Source organism: Sander vitreus, chromosome 3, assembly GCF_031162955.1.
Source record: "Sander vitreus isolate 19-12246 chromosome 3, sanVit1, whole genome shotgun sequence".
Taxonomy (NCBI): Eukaryota; Metazoa; Chordata; class Actinopteri; order Perciformes; family Percidae; genus Sander; species Sander vitreus.
Window position 1 is genome coordinate 11,561,301 of NC_135857.1, and position 23,363 is coordinate 11,584,663.

Sequence of the window (23,363 nt, forward strand, 5' to 3'; positions counted from 1 at the left end):
CCGTTGGTTTGTGGATTGTTGATTGCAACTTGGGCAGAAAATGTTGTTATCATCCCAGACCATATCGGTCATAGAAGGAAGCTGATTAAAAAATAGGTTTCCAGGGCCTTGAACAACACCGATCTATGATATGAAAGATTTCTCTTGAACAACATAACATTTCTTGAGGGATGCAGCCGCCAATTACACAAGTGGCTTGAAACACCTGAAGGCAAAATCAATCTTTTCCTCCTTCTTGAGCCCTCCTCTCTTCATCTTTTGTCCTCTCGTCTCAGTCCCAGACGACGGGCGGAAGCAGCAACCTGATCCCTCAGTGGCAGGTCTGCACAGGTACTGAAGGCCCTCCTCAACACGAAAAATAGATGCATTTAGGCAGCTTGTCAACATCAACACTGGAGCTGAAACCAATATCAACAATAATTATTCATCAACTTTTATGATAATCAGTCAAAAATACCAAATATTCTCTGGTTGCAGTTTCTCAAATGTGATGATTTGCATCTGCTTTTGTTTATCACAAGTGATAGTAAACTGGATGCCGTTGGTTTGTGGATTGTTGATTGCAATAAAACAAGGAGGGAAGACGTCACCTGACAAAATAATAAGCAGATATACAAAAAATTGAAATAAATGTTTGTGCACTTTTACTCAGCGGCAACTTGAAGGACAGTCGACTAAATCCTTGGATGTACTTGTAGGATTGTAAGACTTAATACAATGTCGAATCATCGTCTAATCGTTTAATCAAAACCACAAATGTCAACCTCATGGTGGCGCCAGAGGAAAAGTCAGGGGTTCACCAAAGTCAGCAGAAGTTATTCTCTTGGGAACATGAATGTTTGTACCAAATGTCAAGGCAATCGATACAATAGTTGTTGAGATATTTCATTCTGGACCAAAGTGGTGATTTACTGACAGAACGACATTTTCGTCACAAGAGCCAAAAACTTTGCAGCCTACTCATAAAAGTGAGAGAGGCATAATGTTTTAGGGAACTACTACCACCCCCCTCTCCTCACTGCAATTCAGTCAGGAGAGACTTTGTTTGCAGATATGCAAAAAAATAAATATTGTACAACTGCATAATAAAATGTACAGAGTCTTTGGAGATTAGACTCCATCGTATTAATAATATTTTAAAGGGGTAGAGAACAGGACATAACCCCCGGTGGAGTCTAGACACTGGTGGCGGCGGAAAAGGAGTCCGAAGACCAGACCAAAGAGGCAACTGCGCGCTTTGCCTGAAACGACAGCTGACAGCACAGGGAGAGAACAGATTTAAAGCAGAGTTGTAATGCTGTGATTGGTCCTTGAACTTCATGGCCAAGTCTGATTGGTTTACCCAAAAGTAGCGCCTCTAAACAGCTGATTTGATTTAAGAAGAAAGAGTAGTGATTGGGTTATTGACGTCTTCCTGAAAGAATTTGCACTGAGCTTTATCACAGAGAACTGAACATACAGGACAATTTGTTGTGTGTGTGCATCCTAAAACTGGGCAATATATCAATATGATGTTGATATCGTGATATGAGACTAGATATCGTCTTAGATTTTGGATATCGTAATATGGCATATGTGTTGTCTTTTCCTGGTTTTAAAGGCTGCATTACAGTCAAGTGATGTCATTTTCTGAACTTACCAGACTTTTCTAGCTGTTCTATTATTTCCCTTTACCCACTTAGTCATTATATCCACGTTACTGATGGTTATTTATCAAAAATCTCATTGTGTAAATATTTTGTGAAAGCATCGTCAATGCTACAATATTGTTGCGGTATCGATATCAAGGTATTTGGTCCAAAATATCGTGATATTTGATTTTTCACCATATAGCCAAGCCCTAGTGCATTCTCATTACATGCTTCAGAAATCAGTCACTCAACTATGGACATTAGTGTTTTTTGTTGGAAAGCTCTAGACAGTGAGGTAAAAAATACAAGCTGATGCCCTTAGTTTTACGCTATAAAGATACTGACAGGCAATTACAGTATGCAGGAAAAAGCAAAATTATAGAGCACACAATGTTGACATTTGGAATGGTGCCTCTGTGGTTCAGCCTGCAACAAAAAGAGAAACTATGTGAAAGGGATGTTGTGCAAGTGTGCTGTTGTCACTTATCCATCAGTGACATGATTACACCCCATCCCTCGAGAGAGACAGACACACAGACAGAGATATTGAGGATGTAGCTGGGTGTTTTTTTAAAAAGAAAAATCTCTCTCCAGCTAGCTGGTCTGGAACGTTTTCCTCAGCATGAACTGGTAATCTTATATAATTCAAATACAGTCATATGCTTGTCATAGTCAGTAGCAAATGAGCTAAGTGTGTCAGCTTCCAAAACAGCAACCTATAGAGCTCATATATTACTAAATGGCTACAAAGGCTGCTTTGGGGAACCTGGTGGTAGACGGAGTAATTTTCCCAAACATTCCCACACCTTTCCATGTGACAGCAGTCCCTCTGTTTTTCTTGACAGCAAGTAATGAGAGGTTGATCTTATTAAATCTCTGATCCCTCCTTTTCAGATACTTATTCAGCACTTTAGCACTTTTAAATTATTAAAGAAAAGACTAGGATGAGAAGCATAATGTCACGGAAGGTTAGCTTTTCTTTGATTTCTCGCTCGGCAAGCACTGTTCACTATAAGAATCTTGCCTTTTCTCAAGTGTTATTGATCTAGTTGAAGTGATTCTGTCTGCCCCCTCAACTCCGAACCGCTTCTGAAGCGGGGCTATTTGCCATCAAGTCTTTGTGGACGTGTGCCTTGGGATCTCCATTCACTGCACAATTCTCATTTTCAGCACTTAATAAGTTTGGGCCTCCGTTTTCTTTTGGATGTTGCAACTGAACGACGTGCACACATTCAGACACACACAAACACAAATGGGCGTAAGGTAGCAGAGAGGGATATTGAGACTAGTGTGTGGAGGTAGCTGATTTCCCTGGTGAGCTTGTATCTGAGCTGTCGTCACCTGTCTCTTCTTAGGGATAGAGGCGCCTTAATCAGGAACATGAAAGTGTCTCCTGTGGTGCTGCCTCCTGTCTCTGTCACTCGCATGTCTATTACTTGATTTACCTTCGCCAGAGTATTAGCAAATTTTTTGGTGTCCAGTGTTAGAACTCTGCGTTTATGAGTTTAGAGACATTTACATCAAATCTGGTGAGCTAAGTTGTTATTTTTAGGGCAGTTGTGGCTTAGTGTTTGGGAGCGTGTGACCGGGAGGTCGCCAGTTCAATCCCCAGACCGACAGGAAAAAATCTGGGTGGGGAAAATGAAAGAGCAGCGCTTGTCCCTCCCTCATTACCACCACTGAGGTACCCTTGAGCAAGGCCCTTAACCCCAACCGCTCCAGTAGAGCTGCTCAGTGCCCAGCAGATCAGACTGTGGTTGTACTGGGCAGCTTCCAGGTATGAATGTGTAACTGTGTGAATGTGACAGGTCATTCTTGCAAATGATTGTTCTCAATCGACTTACCTGGATGAATAAAGATATATATATATATATATATATATATATATATATATATATATATATATATATATATATATATATATATATATAAAGGTTCAGAGGACTTAGGTGCCAATAAACAATTTGTAAAGACACAGACGTAGCACATTTAGAGCTGATTCCAGCTTCTTAAATGTAAATTTTTTCCATCTTGGGCTTTGGAAAACACATTTTCCACCATTTTCTGACATTTTATTGACCTAAACAACTAATCGATTAATCCAGAAAATAATCAACAGATTAATCGACAATGAAAAGTATGATTAGTTGCAGTCCTAAGCACATTCCAATATAGTGTTGCTTTACCCCGATCTGCTGTTTGGAGCCCCCGAGTCCTCCTTAACAGTTTAAAAATAATACTTAACATTGTTTTGTCAGCTTGATTCTTTATGACTTTAACTAATTTTACGAGATTTGCTTATAAACATGTTTCAGAAAATAAAGACGCATTACTTCAGTTCACTACAGTATACAGCACCATTCCAACTAAATTCCAAAAAAGCCAATTTATATTTCTGTTACTGGAGTTTTATAACCGTTTGTTGATTATCTCTGTCCATAACATTAGTAATATTACAATGAATGATGACATGATGTACATTTTCCCGTCTACGAATGAGCTTCTGGCAAACAAAAAAATATATATATTTGTTCATGTGACTTACACATAACATATAAAACATGAGCTATTTCCTTATTTGGTGGAATCCAATGCATACCAATGCTTTACGTCGTCAAATGTGCGTATCAAGTTTGTGGCAAAGAGAAGAGTTACCCTTGCTATTATACAAATTGGGTTTTAATCAGGTCAGAAGAAAATCACAACAAAACATAAGAGCTGGACTGTTTATCCATTGCTCCCTCATCATATAGACAACTGTTAGTAGATAATGTTTCGTATGCATAGTGTGCGTGTGTTTGTCAACGTCAAGTCACACTATTCACCTACTTTTGTGGCGAAGGATTACCTTATCTCAGTAAGCAGCAGGAGCTTTGTCTTCTATAACTCAACATGTGCGATTTGTTCTCATTGTGTAACAGTGTAATCTGCGCAGATAAAGCCTTTTCCTTCATACAGACTCTTAAAGTTCTCAGAGAGGCTGAACACAGCTTCATTTGAATATTCAAAAATGCCTATTTGAATTTGAAATGTAAGGAGTCTATTATACAGGAAGTGCGATAACCTTTCCAACTCTGTAGTGTTTGCCGTGTAACCTGAATAGAACTGACTCTTGTTACATAACACAATTGTAAGATTCAGCAGGTTGTGCAGGACTTTCTCCTGAGAAGTTTGAGTTCTCAACATAAGGAAAACAAACGTGGACTCGGTTGCCAACTAGATTCTGAAAACCATTTGGATGTTTCCTCGACCATTAGAGTATTCTGGCTCCGACATACCCAGGTGTGGCACGTCATCTAGGTAGTGACAAATTACTTTTGGCACAGTAAAACAACTCCAAAAATGAAATGTAGCAGGATATCATTGGATCTGACACATTTGCAAAACATGTGCCTGTGTCCTGCACAGAGACCTCATTAACGCCCTCCTTCTAATAGATTCACAATGTCTCAATTTTCCATTTTCCGCCCAGTGTGTGAAATCTTTTCTGCCTGGACTAGAAACCTGCACGTCTAGCTAAAGCCCATTCAAGCATGAGAGGCAGTTTCATTAGATTTACATCATAACGACAAAAAATGGAGTGCGGGACGGGTACATGAGCATGCTGTGTCACACCAGTAATCTGCATTACCAGTCCAGGTGGATCGGACTGATGTACACCCAGTTGCCAAAATATGGATGCGATAAAGACTGTGAAATGCAGGCACAAATTTGCAGCCCATTTGCTGCACGTAGGCAACCAAATATAACTTACATACTAATTATCCCTGAATACGGGAATGCAGAATATGTGCAAGTTGGGTAATGCGCTAGGGGTGACATTTAACTAAGCATATCACTTATTTAGGCTGATCAATGTATGATTTGTTTCTAAAGAAACTTTTAATCCTTTGAATTCACTTTTATTATGCAAGATGAACATTTTTGTAGGTGTGGCTGAGCATGGATAAGAAGAGGAATCCATGCATGAAATCCTTTTAATTGTACTGCTTTTGACACGTGACAGAGCTTTTCCCTGTATTTGGTGAAGAATTCCTTGTAAAACTGTCAGCAGTTGAGATGTGGTGAGGTTTGTTTTGTCCCGTGCTGTCACTTTTAAATGTCGCTGAGCCTTATTCAAATGCAGGGGTTGTATCTATGGCGGTGTGCTGCAGTATCTGTGTTTCTTAAATAGTTGGGTTTTTTTGGGGTGGGTCATACTGCTTTGATGCTCAAGGATAGAGCTGATGCATAGTAATCACCACAGATGCCTTCTTGAAGCTCTTTCGTTCTCGTCTGTGTACATGTTTGTCTCCTGGTCTCTGTATTGGTCATTCCTGATGTTTTTGCATCCATCAATCTAGCTTATTTTATACAGTAGTCATAGTGAATAAGGAAACCTACTATACGTGGTATTTAGTTCAATCTTTTTGTTTGAGTATTTTCACTTTTCCTGTTTGAAGAAAGAAAAAGATTAAATTAAGATAATTTTCGGGAAAATGCACACATTCACTTTTTTTGCAGAGCTTTGCCAATAGATATGTAGCTACAGCCAGGAGATCATTAGCTTAGCTTAGCACAAAGACTGGAAACGGGGAAACAACTAGCCTGGCTCTGGTCCTGCAACTTTTTGTGCAGATTAAACAAACAATTTATGACATGTTAATAAGTGAGCTTTACAGGTGCTGGAAAGGTACATTTTGTCAGCTTTGCACAGAGCCAGCCTTGCTGTTTTTAGTCTTTAAGCTAGGCTAGGCTAGGCTAGGGTTAGGGGTTAACCCTTAAAGCTAACCAGCTTCATATTTAAGAGATACACGAGTGTAGGGCTGCACCATATGAGGAAAATGTGCAATATGCATGATTAATGTTGTTGAATATCGCGATAACGATGCAATTAATAAACAGATATTTAAATGTACTCAGTTCTGTACTCAAGAAATTGCATGTTGAATAAAAAAAAAATCATTTCTAACATTTTGAATAAACAAATTGAACATTGAATTAAATATAAAAGGAAGCACTGAAAAAAAGAATGACAGTTAAGTTTTAAAGTGCAGTTGTTCCTGATGTTTTCTTTCAACTAACACAAAACATCTCTGTCTTTCGCGATATGACGCTGCCTTTCGCGATATGTATATTGGCAGCAGTCGATATTGCGATGACGTAAAAAAACGAAATATTGTGCAGACCTACACGAGTGGTATCGATCTTCACATCTTACTCTCCCCAAGAGAAATAAGTAATAAGAATGTGGAACTATTCCTTTCAAGTGAGACCAGTGGCCACAGTGAGTGCAGTGTAACATCAATAACAGCAATGGCAGGAAATAACTTCAAAAGAAAATACAGCAGAGCCAAACAAGAAGCCGAACATGCCCTGTAGAAAATCACATTATTAAAGTGTCTGTTGTTTGTCGTCTTCTTGCTGTAGGTCCTTTACTAACAGGCTTTACTGTTTAGTTCAGCGTCAGACTCAATGTTATTTCCGAGCTGACAGCTCATGAAGATGAGTGACAAGTGTCGGGAATGTGAACTTGTTCAGAGAGTGTTGACTTGAGGCAAACTGTTTGATGTCATTGTGTATCTTTGTTGTGTATCTTTAGTAACGCAATGTATTATACGAGTAAAAAACCATTTAATGAACTAGTTTAATTGTCTTGATGTGAAAATAGCACTTGGCAAGAGGGGGTTTAACGTGTGTGAAAGAATACAGATGGAGAAGGAAGCAGACGTTTGGGCTTATCCTGACATCACATGCAACTGTGCAAATATGCCTTCAGGGTCCCAGTTGTTACTCTGTCCTAATGTAGACAATGGTAACCATAGTAAAAGTATTTACGTTCATTCAAACAGGATTCAAATTAGTATCACGCACAAAGCAAATGAATTAACCGCCCTATCTTTGCACCACTCTGAAGAAACCTTTAATGGTCTGATGACTTAGGAGGGAAAGTGTGACTAAAACTGTAGTTGCAGTGCAGACATGGCATTACAGTTTGCAGCAGTTTTGTTGTGCATGAACATAATCACACAATTTCAGGGATGAATGCACACAGAATATTTGAGCATCTTTATTGTTTTGTACTTTTCCTGTAAAATCCAACAAACATTACTAGTCGCTGATTCAACAGATGAAAGGGGTTTGGCCACTGCTTCGTTTTCTTACACGTTACTGAACGGCTGATGAGCTGTTTTGGATTTTAGCTGTCGGATTTTCATCTCCACACACCCAGTCATGCATTAAGTTAAGCCTGAACTCTGAGATGTCTGAAATGTGAATCTGAATACCAAAAAATTACGAGCAGCACCTTATTTTCAGTCAGGCCATGGCAGCCTCTTCTTCCCTGGAGCCCTCTGGCTCTGACATCGCAGCCCATTGAGACACTGCTGCTGGCACCCTCATCCCATCCCCCATCTCAAGCACTTTGTCTCCATAGCGATGTTTTGAACAAAATTTAGGGCAGGAAGGGAGCTGTAAAATTAGCTGAACTCTATAGAAAGTGCTGTTCTTAGTGTACGTAAGCGAACACTAAGTAGTATTGATAAATGTCAATCAAAAGTGTACACAAAGAAGGGACTTTGAAGCATTCAAAATTCAATTCAATTCAATTCAGTTTTATTTATAGTATCAAAATAATAATGGATTTCGATTTTTAGTCAAAAATGTCATGCTGTGTTGCAGCTGACCAGATTAGCCCTTCTGAAAAAGTAATTGAAAATTGAGTCTCTGCTTTTTCTCTTTCGCAGTCAGAGGTTTGGAGACTTTTATCGGCCTGTATGGGGAAACACTCGAGATCCCGTGCAACAATGGAGCCGTGAAAGCAGAGGACATCCTGATCACTAAATGGAAATATGTAAGTCACAGCGGAGGTCAATAGATTCAAAATGGTGAAGTCTGTCTGACACCCACTTATCATGTCTGAACCACGCCCAGTCTGAGTGCATATGCAGCGCATTAGGCAGTGCACCTGTCTCTCCACATGACACTGCATGAACAGAGGGCCGGGAACAAAAAACGGTGTGCTTTTGATTTGAACTGGAAGCCAATGCCATATGTGACAGACAACAACATGTAACAAATGCACCCTGCTCTGCTCCCCAGGACAAAGGAGAGGGACTTTCGGGGGATCTGCTGGTCAAGAAAAACCAGAATGTCTTAATCAGCGCCACTGATGAGTACAAGGGCCGTGTGAGCATGGCTGCAAACTCCAGCCTGCTTCTTTCTCCAGCCAGGCTGACTGACCAGCGCACTTTCACCTGCATGGTGGTGGCTGGTGCAGACATCACAGAATTCCCAGTTAACGTTGTGATCTACAGTGAGTACAAGCTGACACGTGTCTTTTTGTGGATTGCTTTAGTTAAAGTGCTATAATGAGTGACACGCAGCACACACATCACCCACACTAACACCTTGTTAATTAACACTTTTCTTTAATGTATTGCAGAGACGCCAGCAAGCCTGGAGATTTCTGACAATGCGCAGGAACTAGAGATTGGCAAACTTACTAAGGTGGGTTTTTAATGATAAACATTGCTTATACCTACATTATATTAAGCGTTCACCATCAAGGGAAAATTGCTCACTTGAACTAAGGTATGTTGAGGCTTGGAAGAGACCATGTTACTACAGTAATGAGTTCTTTGAAGTAATTCTCATGAATTAGTAAAGAGCAGACACCCCCCCCCCCTGCAATTAAAATACCCAAAGGATATGAAGGGGCTTTAGAAATGCTTTGGGCATTTCATGGTCTATTGCGTCCTCAAATGCAGGAAAGGCGTTAAAAAAGCTAATCTGCTCAGATGTTTGGTCACTTAAAAAGATGCAGATTTATTCGAAAATCAGGTTTTTTTTGCAATATTTTTGTCTTTCAGTGCACGTCTTTGCTGTTTTTCTCAAGTTTTTATTTTGATTTTTGTTCCACAGCTCGGGAAATGTGTTGCAAAAGATGCCAATCCAGCTGCAAATATCACATGGCTGAAGAACAACACACCGCTGGTGGCGGATGGGAAAGGTGTGTATTCTTTGTTCTGTTGGATGATTATAAATGCCAACAAAACAGCTCTTTGGAGTGGTTCTGACATTTGTAATATTACATACACAGATGTATTTATTCTCTCTGACTGGGACAGTTGCTGTAAATGATCCTTCAGTGTTGAATTGGGCTGCTCTTGCCAACAGTTTGAATGTAGTGTTTTGGTCATTACACCATTGTGTCCTTGTTAGAGTTTTCAGACAGAGTTGTTTGTTTTCTGTCTAGGGATTTCCATCAAAGCCTCAGTGCTGGTGGACCCTGTCACTGGCCTTTCATCCACTAGCTCAATACTGGAGTACTCGGCCAAGAAGGAAGACACGGACGCTGAGTTCACCTGCAGCACTCAGCACACTGTGGGTGCCGAGCTGGTGTCCTCTCCAGTCACCCTGACTATCACCTGTGAGTCACCCAACCTCCCTAACAACCTTCACTGGACCCACTTGCTAAATTGCACAAGCTGCTGTCTACACATGAGCTGCTGTCAGTCACTTCTGCACACAAAAAAAAGCTGGTTGATGATGTTTTTTTCAGTTTCATAATCACCACAGACTATAAAAAGTTAATTCTTTGTCCTATATTTTCCTCTCCAAAGGATGCATTTTTAACTTGTTAGCAGGATTTCAAAAAGAGTTTTCGTTACAGATCAGGATCCAGCTGTGGAACCACACATTTTCCACAAAAGGACTTCTTAAAGGATTAGTTAGACAATTTGAGAAAAACACTTATTGACTTTCTTGCCGAGAGTTAGATGAGAAGCTCAGTACCACTCTCATGCCAGCACAGTAAATATGAAGCTATAGCTAGCACCTGGTTAGCTTAGCTTAGCATGAAGATGGGAAACAGGGAAACCACTAGCCTGTACTTACAAAGTTCTCAGTGCTTCGGTTAACATGTAGGCCCCGAATACTAGCATTGTAAGCTAATCAGCGGTCCGCGCTAGCTTCTTTCAAGCTACAAACACAATCAATTAGCATGAAAACATGTCCCAGAGAACGACAGAGTGGGTACACATCCGTTATTAACCCCTAGGTTCGTTTTGCGCTGGAATTGTCCTTTAAGATGCTTCTAGTCTTTATCCTGAGCTAAGCTGAGCGTCTCCTGCAGCATTTCCACATTTAATGGACAGATATGGTAGCGATCCTTTCATCTAACTCTCTGCAAGCAAATAAGCTTAGGCCTATTCAAGCATACGTTTGTACTTTGGTATGTTCATATACATTATGAAAACAACAAAATGTATCCCATGATTATCTCTCACCTTAGGTATTTTGGTAGATAACCAAATCCAGATCTAAATATCGCCTATTCTTAAAAAGAAAAATTGAGACAGTTGTGCAGATTTAAACCAAGTGGGTTCTGTCTAAATGCATATTTCATTCAAAAATTCTAAATTTCATATTATTATTAAAAAAACACTGCAGCAGAAGGTTTCTCCACTCGTAGCAAATCACTCACAACCATTTTATACCACGTTGATCTGTTTAAGAATTTCCTTGGTTGTATCAGTGCTTTCTTTCCCCCTGTTGACTGTAATGTGATTTTGTTATATTTTTTTGCAATCTGCTGCCAAATGTGAATTTAAAAGTACAGTCAAAGTTAACACTAGCCTGACTATTTAATTGAAGTCAAGTTTTTTCAACACCACACACTGTCTCGCTGGGCTTTTCAGGACGACATCAGCCGCGGCTCCTGACCCACAAGCTCTCAACAAAGACCAAGAAAATCTCTTTCAAAAACCTCAGCTGTAGCCAGTGGATGCAGACTGTATTAACATTTTTTTATGTCATTCTTTTGCTTCTAGTTCAAGAATGACGCCGTTGGGCGCATCCATGTAGTTGCTCGTGCAGGACAAAAAAAAATGATATTCAAAGAAAGTGAGTGAAGTCCGCACGACGGGAAAAAAACTTTTAATTGTGCAAATAAGGCACACACGAGAGGACTTCACTCACTTTCTTTGAATATTCTTTTGCTTGTAGCTACTAACAGACAACAGTAATGCCATCTTTAACGGTGAAAAATGAGGTGTGGATTCTGTAGCTATGTAGTGGGATTTATACCAAACGCAGAATTAAATATCAAAGTTTCCTGCTCAATGTGCCGTTTAAAGTAAAACTTATCAGTGCCGGAATGCTTTCTTACAAGAAATGTAAAGAGTTTGTCTTACATGGAGCAGAAACATTGAGCTTTGAAAGGATTGTTTGGTCTAGTGCCTCTAGAATATGACTGCAATTCACACATCTCCTCAGCTGTAAGTTGTTCACAACCAATACTGAGGCACAAAGTTACAGCTCTCTGTAGCGTGCTGACAAACTCAGTCTCTGTTAGCTGTTGGGGGTGCACGCTCCACTTAATACACCCTCCACCCTTACATACATCCCTCTCTTATTTTCTGCACAGACACCACAGAGAACATCATCCTTCAGGTCATTGCTCAGGACCCTCTAAAAGAAGGAGACAATGTGACTCTGAAGTGTGTGGCAGATGGTAACCCAGCTCCTACCGCCTTTAACTTCCACCTTAAGGTACACATGCTCATCAATATCCCATCAAGACGCTCAGAGATATTTCATGCATTGTGTTGCTTTTCTTCAGTAAGGCATCGTAAACTAATCACTGACCATTGTTTGATTGTATGTCTTTAAAAGGAAGAGTTGGTGAAAGTGGAAAATGCAGATACTTACACCATCACGAATGTCTCACGTAACACCACTGGTGAATACAAATGCTCTCTTGTTGATGACCCAACAATGGAAGCGTCTAAGGACATCACAGTCAACTGTAAGAGACCAAAACATATTTCTTGAAAAGTAGAAATTACTGCAAATTTTGCCACATGCCAGCATCATTGCCAGCATAATTCTCTTTTTCTGCCTGTAATCTTGTTTGTTACTATGAAAGTGAAAAGTGTTTGCGAGACAAAAGAAAGTCCTAATGTCTCTCTTTGCCAGCCTACCTGTCTTGCTGTGCTTTGTGGAGAAAAGTGTTGTTGTCAACCGCACTGCCTCTAATATGGTGCACCTGCAGGGCAGTGAGCCAAGTGCGGGGTTGTGTGGTTAACAACAGGAATGTTTTGACACGTCAGGCCTCTGAACCATTTTTTCACCATTCTCTCCTTTCTTGTTAGACCTAGACATCAATTTAAGCCCCTCTGGAAATATCGTTAAGAGTGCTGGTGAGGCCATGGATCTAACTCTCCAGATTGATTCCTCCGGAGACTACAAGGTCTCCTGGACAAAGGTAAAAGCAAAAAAAACAAAGCCTGAATCAGTGAGCAAACATGTTTGCTTATTGTTGACCATGCTGGTATACTTTTCATTTAATTCAGGACAATATTAAACTGGACAAAGAACCCAAGTTTACCAAGCTGACTTACGCTGACTCTGGCATCTATGAATGTGAGGTGACGAATGGGGCCCTCAGCCTAAAAGCTTCCCTTGAGCTGGCTGTCCAAGGTAAGGGCTTAAAGGAAACTCAGAGATGTTTTTGGGAAACACCATTATTCGCTTTGTTGCTGAGAGTTGGATGAGAGGATTTATACCACTCTCATGTCTGTACAGTAAATGTGAAGCTACAGCCAGCAATAGTTTGATTATTTTAGCCTAAATACTGGAAACACGAGAAAACATTTAGCCTGGCTCTGGGCTCAGGTTACAAAACCAGCCCAGTTTACAAATGAGCATGTTGTAGCTTGTTTTATTCGTACAGAAAAACCAAAGTGTAAACATGACTTGTGGTTTTATAGGGGGGTTGCAACCAGCAGAGATGATCCAGTAAATTACTCACCACAACATAATTTGTCGCTTTTACACTTGGGTTAGTGTTAGGGTTACATAACCCTATCTACAGATGAATCGAGATTTACCATGTTAGTTAGTGAGCTGTAGAGGTGCTAGTAGGCACATTTTGTTACCTTTGAAAAGAAAAGATTCCCTGTTTCCCTGTTTCCAGTCTTTATGCTAAGCTAAGCTATCTTGTTGCTGACTGTAGCTCCATAATTGCCATACAGACATGATAGTAGTATTGATGTTCTCATCTAACTCTCAGCAAGAAAGCGAATAAGAGTATTTCCCAAAATATCAAATTATTCCTTCCAGTAAAGACTCTCCTCAGTCATTCTGTGTGCACTTGAATGAAATGCAACCATTCATGCCACAATGCACTCATTCAGATGTATCTGAAGAGTTACGTCCTGTTGCAGGTGCTCCAGTTATCAGGCGGCTGTCCAAACTTCGCAGTGAAGACGGCAAACATAAAGTCCTGATTTGTGATGTTGAAGGTTCTCCAAAGCCAGCTGTTTCCTGGAGCATCAATGGCACCTCGGTATGCACACACACACACTCTCTTACCGCATGAGCCTTCATCACAATCACACACAATTCTTTTTTCTTTCATGAAAATCTCAGGGATTATAACTTTGAAACTGAAATCTGTATTCTTTCACTTGTTGACAAACACTACAGCAAAAATGGCAGAAGCCCTTTGGTTGAAACAGCCATTACAAAACCTGTACAATATGCCAGCATGTGAAGCTGGATACTGGTGGGCTTGTGCTTAATTTCAATAACTGAGCCTCACTTATGCATTTATCGTCAGTGTCGTGTAGGACAGTTACAACCAAATAAGCCAAATGACAAACCGTCTCAATCACAGATCGTGGATATCAGCTTTAACAAGTGACCACACGTCACGGTTATTCTTCAGGTCCTGCTCCTGGCCACCTACAATCACACTTGGAATAACGTTTTCAAGAGACCCATCATTTAGAATGTTTTCGTCAGTCATTCTCTGACTGATAAATCAGTACTGGTTGTCATAGAAATCCACGTTGTGACAATGGTCTTCCTATGTAAGATGGCAACCGGTTTATCCTGCAGTACAGTAACTTAGGGAACAGCATCTAAATGTCATCAGGGTAGCCAAGACAAATTGTAGATGATTCCTATGTGCAGCAGGTGATACTTAGCTTCATCCGGATCATCAGAGGGATACACTTTGTGATTACATTCAGTGCTATTTAGGCATCTGGTTCATCAAACAACTTACCGTTTCCTTCACTGAACAGCTGGACACTATAACCAGTTTCTTAAGCAGTGAAGACAAACCACGTAGATGCTCATAGGGCTGTTTAAATATAATAGTATTGTTTTCCTTAAAGCTATAGTGCGTAGTTTCTGCCGCCCCCTTGAGGAACTCTAAGTAATGACAACAAAAGTGTCAGCGCGTCCACATAATACAAGCCTGGACTCTTCAGAAGAGGTCATTATCTTCACTCAAGTTTCTGCGCGGGAAAGTCACCGGACGCCACAATCTTCTGAACATAGCCATACTGAGAAATACAGAGAGAGTTGTGTGGAGTTGATAGTCTTAATTAGCTTTGTAGCAACTCATTTGACAATGGCTTGAATGTAACGGACGTTCATTAATATCAAAAAGTTACGCACTAAAGCTTTAAAATAACCTCAGCAGAGATGTGAAGATGTGACCAGAGACAGTTTAGAAGTGAGGCGCCCCAAGAGTCATTTCTTGTACCTGTGTCACATGGGTTTCACCACTGCCACACCCCAAAGTCACTAAAGTAAATATTGGACCCATATTTCACAAGCATATTCACATTCTCCTGAACATTCTGACTGACTTTTCAGACGGTAAAATCAGGACAAAATCAACTGTGTTCGAGACCTGTTTCTGTCTCAGATCTGGCAACACAGATAAGCTAACGTCAACTAACGTTCCGCCTTAACAAAACTTTTTCTCATAATGCTAAATATGTCTTTTTGCTGTGTAAATATCTAATGTTAGCAAAAGAAAATATTAAAAGAAAATGATACAAATATAACTTTTCATCCATCCACACAAATTTCACTTCACTTTCAAACGAGGCCACACCCATTTAGGAGACAGGAAGTGTGTACCGTTTCATACTTGATCTTTAGTTATAGAGAATCTTTAGTGCGGAGTCTGTTTAAGCCTCTTCCCCTTGTGAGGAAGCTAAAAATCCAAGGTTTGCCAGTGTCTTGGTCCTCCTGACAGTTCATGCTTTGCTTTTGTCACTGAGTGAATACTCCCCATTATGTGCACAGCAGTTTGCATTGTTAGTATTTTCCCCAGCTACCACACTTACTAGTCCAAACATTTCTGGGCGGTTGTGCTCAGTGTTTCAAAAGAGTAAATTTCTTCATTTTCTCTGAGGCTCAAACACAGTATTTTGGACCACCACCACCAGACTGTCATGAAGACAATTTTGTGGTCATTGTTTCTGTGGCGTACCTGTGTGCACACTGATAGCAGAACCACTCAGTGAAGCAGTTTGAATTACATGTGAACCTGACGGTGTGTGTAGGATGGTTGCAATTGTTTACAGCCCTTTCAGTCAGTGTCTTAACCTCAAAACCTGGACCTGTATGTCATAATTAATTAACTCTTTCACTCAGGGACAATGGATTTTAGAGACACATTTCTACATTTCAGTCCAAGTTTATTTTTCCTCCAATCATCCAATCCTTTAAAGCCTATTGACAGAGATAATAATGCAAGGCTTGAATACAGGCTCAGTAATGGGTATATAAAAATTGCCACAACCTCTTGTGTATATAGAGAACGTGAAAAGGGGTGTTGGCAGTTTGTCTTTGTGTCTGGGGTTTTCCTCTGAGACTCAAGTGTCTATATCCCTGAGCCACACACGCGTCTTTGTCCCAGATAGGCTTAGTCACATATTAATCCAACGTCGCCCCCTAGTGGTACAAAATATACACTTCTTACATGCCATGGCAGGTTTAGAAACAGTGTAAAGTCCAGTGGTGGAAAGCAACTAAGTATTAAAGGTACAAATTTGAGGTACTTGTACTTTACTTGAGTCTTTTTTTTTCATGCCACTTTCTACTTTTACTCCACTACATTTCAGAGGGAAATATTGTACTTTTTACTCCACTACATTAATCTGACAGCTTTAGTTACTAGTTACTTTACAAATTAAGATTGTTGCACAAAAAACATGTAGTTAATAAAATGCAATGTTTTATTATAAATGAAACTACCCAACAATATACAGGCCTACAAGTCCAGCTTAAAATGATTAGACGATTAAACACTTAGTTGACTGACAGAACTGTTTTAATCGTATCCAGTTTCTAAAATGTGAGGATTTTTCTGCATTGAGCACTTTCACTTTTAATAATTTAAGTACATTTTTCCTGATGATACTTACATACTTTTTTTCAATGCAGGACTTTTACTTGTAACAGAATATTTTCACAGTATTTATTAGTACTTTTGATAAAGTAAAGGATCCGAATACTTCTCCCACCACTGGTCAAGTCTGATATGTGAATACTAACATTTGTGTGTGTTTTTTTTCTCTTATCGCTCAGCTTGATGAGAGTCCCTTCCTCAACGGGAAGATAAAACACAAGATCACAGTTGTGCCTAGTGCAAATCTGACTGTCTCTTGTATGGTGTCCAATGAGTTTGGCTCGGATAGCAGAACTATAAATGTGTCATCCCGTAAGTACAAAGTGGTAGAATAGTCCTCTCGTCTCTCTCCGCTTTGTGTTTTTCCTCAACACTAACTCAGTAATCTGCCTTTGTAGATGTTTTACTACTCTGCTCACTAACTCTCTTTGTGTCTGCATGTTGACGTTACATAATTTTTGAAAAGCTTAAATAAAACCACAATAATTTAGCAGTTATGTACTTGAGGGTTACATCATTTAGGGTTGGTTGTTTCAGTGGATAACAAATCACATAATTTTGGGCTGACATATTGTGCTGATATTTACTTTGTATGTCAGTTTTATCCAAAATTGTACTCCATACTAGAGAAAGATAAGTGGTAAAATGTGAGAAGAAAAACACCTGCTGTATAAATACATGATGCATAAACTAGCAGCATTTATTTATGCTTCTACTGAGGTATTAACAGATTTATCTTTTGCTACATTGGTGGTTGTTTTCCTTTTGATCACTGAGTGAAGATCTAACTTCTATCACCTCACCACTTTAAAAATGCAATCTAAGCATGCACTTAGCGCTATGTACACACTGTTGTCCAACAGCGTGCAGTGTTAATATCATTCTCTGTTCTCTCTTGCTAACTCATTCCTGCGTGTTTGAGACAGCATTTCACCTCTCTTTTTCCCCCTTCACTCAGTGGTGTGTATGTTGGGATGCTGGATTTAATCTGTTCCCTCTTTTGAAATACTTGCATGCAAAAGTAGAATAGAAGTAGCTGTAGTAGTAGTAGAATAGTAGTAGTGGTCATTTTTCTGGACATCAACCTTGTTTTCTTTTTGGTTGGAAGTTAATTTTATTTTATATCTGATTTCAGTATTTGAGGAGGTGAGAATGGATAAACAAGGTAAGTTGTAGTGGTCTTCTTGCTTGTAAGAATCGGTGGGTGGGGGTGGGGGGGGAAGGGGTAAATAAAGACTATGGGGGAATCAAATGGTGCTCACTGAAAGAAAAGGCTCTTGTTTAAATATTTTAACATCACCTTGGACTCGACCACTGGACAATCAATCTTTGGATAGTGTGTTTCCATTAATAAACACAGAGTTGAAGGAATAAGAGGAGTGGAGCTACCAGCATCCTGACAAAATGTCAACATTGTCCCTAATCCCATTGGCTGATGAAAATGAGTCACTAACTAAGAATATCTGTCATTAACATTTAACTCAATGAGTCATAACCATGTACAGTGCGGATGTGTCCATTCATCAATGCATTTAATGCCCATAATGACTGCTTTCTTCCCTGTATTAGTATGCAGTCAGGCTGGAGTTTCATACTAACATATGTGTCTCCCAGGTCTCTCATGTTTCTGTTTTGTCTTACAGACCAATCGGATGAAAATGACCAAACCAAGTTGGTGGTTGGAGTTGTAGTCGGTCTCCTCATCGCCACTATTGTTATAGGCCTGGCATACTGGGGCTACATGAAGAAGTCTAAGTAAGAAGTCAACATTGATCTTTATACAAATCATAATCCTGTTGTATTATAACGGTTCTAATCTTTTTTAGAGGTGCATTAGTATTTAATTCAGGTACATGGTTAAAATATTGTGATAAGAATAATAAAGTGTGTTATTTTGTACATAGCCAGGCTAGATGTTTTTCCCCTGTTTCCAGTCTTTATGCTAAGCTAAGCTAACTGCCTGCTGGCTTCAGCTTCACATTTTTTTTAAGATTATATTTTTGGGCTTTTCCACCTTTAATTGACAGGACAGCTAGGTGAGAAAGAGAGGGGGAATTGTCACAGGTTGGATTTGAACCCTGGACCTCTGTGTTGAGGCATAAGCCTCTAAATACATGTGTGCCTGCTCTTCCCACTGAGCCAATCCGGCCACCTCCAGCCTCATATTTGACAGACATATATTAGACTGGTATTGTGGCCGGGTTAGCTCAGTTGGTAGAGCAGGCGCACATATATAGGGGTTTACTCCTCGACGCAGTGGCCGCGGGTTGAACTCCGACCTGCGGCCCTTTGCTGCATGTCATTCCCCCCCTCTCTCTCCCCTTTCATGTCTTCATCTGTCCTGTGGAAATAAAGGCCTAAAATGCCCACAAAAAAAATCTTTAGAGTAGTACTGATCTTCTCATCTGACTTTAGGTTATTTCTTTAATTGAATTAACTAAGAGATCAATTGACCACTGTGAATCTGGGGCTTTAGAGGCCACTTGGAGCCTGAATTCAGAGATTTAGCTCTTGATTGATCATGAACACATAAATTGCTAATGAAGTCCATACTGGCAGCACGGGGATATATGCAGCTTCCATTAAGTGCAAGGGACAGTGTATATTAGCTATTATTCTGCACATGTGTAGTCAACACGCCATCATACCATATACAGTTGTTTTTTTATACAAATGACTGTAGAGGAAAGGAATATAAACATGTTGGGTAACCATGTTTTATTCTAAACAGGCAAGGAAGCTGGAAGACTGGTGAAAAGGAGAACGGGTCTTCTGAGGAGGAGAAAAAACTGGAGGAGAAAGTGGAGGAGAACAGCCAAAAAGCTGAGGTGTAAAGAAACGGCAACCATCCTTTGGGAATGTGAAAGGTAGAAAACATTTCCATCATATGCCTAAACAAAGATAATCCAAGTCACTCTCTTTCTAAATAACATTGTTTTCATTCTTTTCTTTCCAGTGAGAACGTGGAACTTTTGCACATTTCCCTTCACTTCTGTCTTTGGGGGAAAAAAAATACGAGTGTACATTGGAATGAATACGGTTTGGATTTGGTTTCAGGGAGAATTTGACTAAAAAGCATATCCAAACACGCCCCGAGCCCCTCCAACCCTCACCCCTCCATTCCTAAAAAAAAAAGAAAAGAATGGATACTGTATGTGATATACATAACTTGTCTGCACTACTGATACACGTGTAAACTTCTTTATCTATTATTAGGATTCATGTTTGGAATTTGGGAAACTGAGAAAATGCAGATCTTGTTGGCTTTGTTAGTTGATGCCAGTATAATTACTACTAGACCAGTTGCCTTTGCTGTAAGGATGTGTAGGCCTGCATTAGTCTGACTCTTTGGCCCTCGGAGACATAGCAGGGACCGAGGGACATCACCGTTATCGCTTCTTAGCTTCACGTCATCACAGTCAAACAACCTCTGCCTACAACATCAGTGTACTAAATCTGTTTATTTGTGCATTCATTATAGTTTGTTCATTCAGGCGTTACAAAAAAGTTGAAATCGATGAAATTCCTGAAAGGGCTATGGGTATATTGTTATACTCGGCATAAGTTATAGATGGTAATATGATTTACATGTTGCATTGCAGGAAGTAGGCCATGTGCCACAGAGTTCTTTGCAAAGTACCCAGGAGAGAAAACAACAGAAACTCAGTTCATTTTGCCAGTTTCTTTTTTCAAATGCACTGTACATTCGACATAACCACTGCATAACACAAGCAGGTAGATTATTGAGAGAATGTATAGCATAACTCAACTCATATCACTGGCTTTAATTTGGCTGTACAGATTGTTTTACATAAAGCCATCGTTTGTTTTCACGCAAGAAGAAGTCCTTGAGCCTGTAGTAGTGAAATTACTTTTTAGTTTCAAGGCTGTAAGTGAATTCTCAATTTGTGCTTCATCAGTGTTAAGGTATGATTGTTTATTGTGTAGCTATATGGCATAACTTCGTAATGGAGCACACGGAGAGGATAATGTGTTTGTCTCAAAGTAGCCGTCATGATATGTTTGCCTTTCTTTGAAAATCTACCTGTAATGGCTTCAGTTTGTGACGTGCCCTAGGGTTCATGTTTTCATGTCAGATTTGTGTAGAATACGATGGAATACGCGCAGCTGTACATGTCACAAATTTGGTCCTTTTAAGAGCATTTACTAAATTAAAAAAAAAAAAATTAAAAACCAGGATGTGATTGTGAAGTATGTGCATTTAATTTTCTCTTTGCTATTTATATTGTACAAGATAAAATGTCCTGGTAGGCAAATTCAATAATTGTCACATAATTCATAACTTGGATTGAAACCGTAATAAAACGTAAATTGCTTGCAGACTTTACAAAAATGTAATGAAGTTGTGATTCATCAGTAGGTTGCTCAGCGTCTGGTTGAATAATAGATTCAGCATGCGATCATCTCAGACCTCCAAGCTGCTGTTTGTTGCCTACTTTGTGTAAAATCATCAAATTGGAAGAATGACCAAAGAAAGTGAACATGCCATGCAAGTATTGTAAATACCTGATGTTTGTTTTTTTGTACTTTTGTTTAAAATAAAGTGTACATTTGGAAAAGTTACGTCCACTGGATATTAATTATGTTGGTACAGTTTTCACATCTTTTGAAATAAAGAGAAACAAAAAAAAAACTTCTGTGAAGATGGCGCAGAATGACTGTATTCTGCATGGATTAGATTATCCTGTTGATTATACTCCCCTATTTATTATACTTTGTGTGTGTGTGTGATATATATATATATATATATATATATATATATATATATATATATATATTGTTTATATTAGAAAATGTTTTTTAGAATGTGATTTCCTCTGTTTTGGTTCAAACTATTGTAAATATAACACATTTTTGTTCAACAAGAGGGCGATATATATTAGACTTAAACTATGAAGAATTATGTCAGCATTATCATATTACCTCCTGGCCAAGGCCAAGTTCATTTTTAGTCAACAATATCAGGAGAGCATCTTATAGAGAATGGTTCCTTAACAAGAAACCTGCAAGCCTGACCGTCTTAGAAACTATTAGGCTGGATGTCACATTTCAAGGGATGTGTTGTGTCAAAAAAAATATATATACCAAATATCTTTGATCCTGTTGCTGGTGTGACCACCAACAAATGGAAAACAAATAGAGGGATGGATAGTATGAGATGTGCCTAAGTCGCTTGTGATCATATCAGATTAGAAACCATTGAAACCTTTTTACCGTTAACTAGTAGTGGAAAGTATACCTACATTTACTCAAGTACTGTGTATAAGCACAATTATTAAGTACACTTTATTTTTTTATTTTTGCTAGCCACTATACCTCTCTGTACTCTACCACTTGTTGTACATTTTACTGCACTACATTCATTTCACAGTTACAGATACAAGTTACTTATAGCTCTAGTTAAGATTTCATACATAAACTATTTGATCAACATAAAATATAATGCTTTTTTTTTTAAATAAACAACAGACCAGTGCAACATTAAAATGCTGCTTACATGTTAATGCACAAAAATAATAATCCAATAGACAGACCATCTTGCGATGGGATCACACCAGCCGTGACGCCAAATCGGGCCAGGGCCGTAAAGTGGGGGGCCCTGGCCACAGACCGTAGACTGTAAAAACAATGTACTAGCAGCAGCGACGTCACCCATTGGTTTGTGGACTGCCATTTTGAAGCCTTGAGTTTGCCAATTTGGACATCGCCATCTTGTTTTCTTTTTTTAACCGGACGTGGTGACTTTTGGGCGAGAGGGTGGAGCTGGGGAGGATGAAGCAGTTGAGCCAGTGTCATCTAAGGTTGCAATGGCGCTGCACTAAGCTAAATGTTACAGAGGGAAAATTTCAGATTTTCCACCGGCTGAAGCGAGTCATCCGGCGGATTTTTACCGGCTTTTTTCCCGGGTACTGGCACCATTTATCTGCATGTACAGCAGTACAAAGAAAATCTGCAAACACAGGGCCATGGATACACATTGCTAAGCCTCTGTGATTGACAGGCCGGCGTGTAGCGTTAAAGCATCCCCTGTTTTACCATCTATTTTAAAATAAATAGGGCCATAATATACAAAATGAACAGCGAAATGCTGTATTGGAGAAGACATGAAATGATTGAAATGTTTACTGAGGTAATAAATCAATTGAGAAGTAGGGTCATTTTCTTATAGACTTCTACAAAAGCCGACTTGTTTTTGCAACCAGTGGAGTCGCCCCCTGCTGGAAATTAGAATGCAGGTTTAAGGCACTTCTGCTTTGGCTTCACTTTTCAGACCCGGAAGCTCCATCAATTATCTTTTACAGTCTATATACAGCAATGCTAGTATGTGTGTCCAAGACCACATTTAGACTAACAAGGTGTAAACAATACCACAATATAAGCGTTGCTACCGCGTATGTATCTAACATATATAATAATATATATATATAAATATAACAGGGATGATTCTGCATAATGAATGTGTTTACTTTTGGTTGACTTTTAAGTTTATGAATATATATATATGGATACTA

The 23,363-nt window shown here is 39.4% G+C and overlaps 1 protein-coding gene across 2 annotated transcripts in view; it reads left to right on the plus strand.

The window, feature by feature from the left end:
* The window catches only part of LOC144515273 (CD166 antigen homolog A-like), a 38,488-nt gene extending 17,074 nt beyond the window's left edge, over positions 1 to 21,414 (plus strand). Inside the window, exons 2-16 of one of the 2 annotated variants that reach the window (XM_078245966.1) lie at positions 8,357 to 8,463; positions 8,712 to 8,925; positions 9,055 to 9,119; positions 9,534 to 9,621; positions 9,868 to 10,041; positions 12,040 to 12,164; positions 12,288 to 12,420; positions 12,767 to 12,879; positions 12,968 to 13,094; positions 13,811 to 13,962; positions 17,010 to 17,142; positions 17,966 to 17,995; positions 18,474 to 18,585; positions 19,562 to 19,697; positions 19,787 to 21,414. In XM_078245966.1, coding sequence (XP_078102092.1) covers positions 8,357 to 8,463; positions 8,712 to 8,925; positions 9,055 to 9,119; positions 9,534 to 9,621; positions 9,868 to 10,041; positions 12,040 to 12,164; positions 12,288 to 12,420; positions 12,767 to 12,879; positions 12,968 to 13,094; positions 13,811 to 13,962; positions 17,010 to 17,142; positions 17,966 to 17,995; positions 18,474 to 18,585; positions 19,562 to 19,664 — 1,676 coding nt within the window. In that variant the 3' untranslated portion in view covers positions 19,665 to 19,697; positions 19,787 to 21,414. The remainder of the gene's footprint in view (positions 1 to 8,356; positions 8,464 to 8,711; positions 8,926 to 9,054; positions 9,120 to 9,533; positions 9,622 to 9,867; positions 10,042 to 12,039; positions 12,165 to 12,287; positions 12,421 to 12,766; positions 12,880 to 12,967; positions 13,095 to 13,810; positions 13,963 to 17,009; positions 17,143 to 17,965; positions 17,996 to 18,473; positions 18,586 to 19,561; positions 19,698 to 19,786) is intronic. The other variant, XM_078245967.1, reaches the window with a different exon arrangement.
* Positions 21,415 to 23,363: the final 1,949 nt, after the last annotated feature.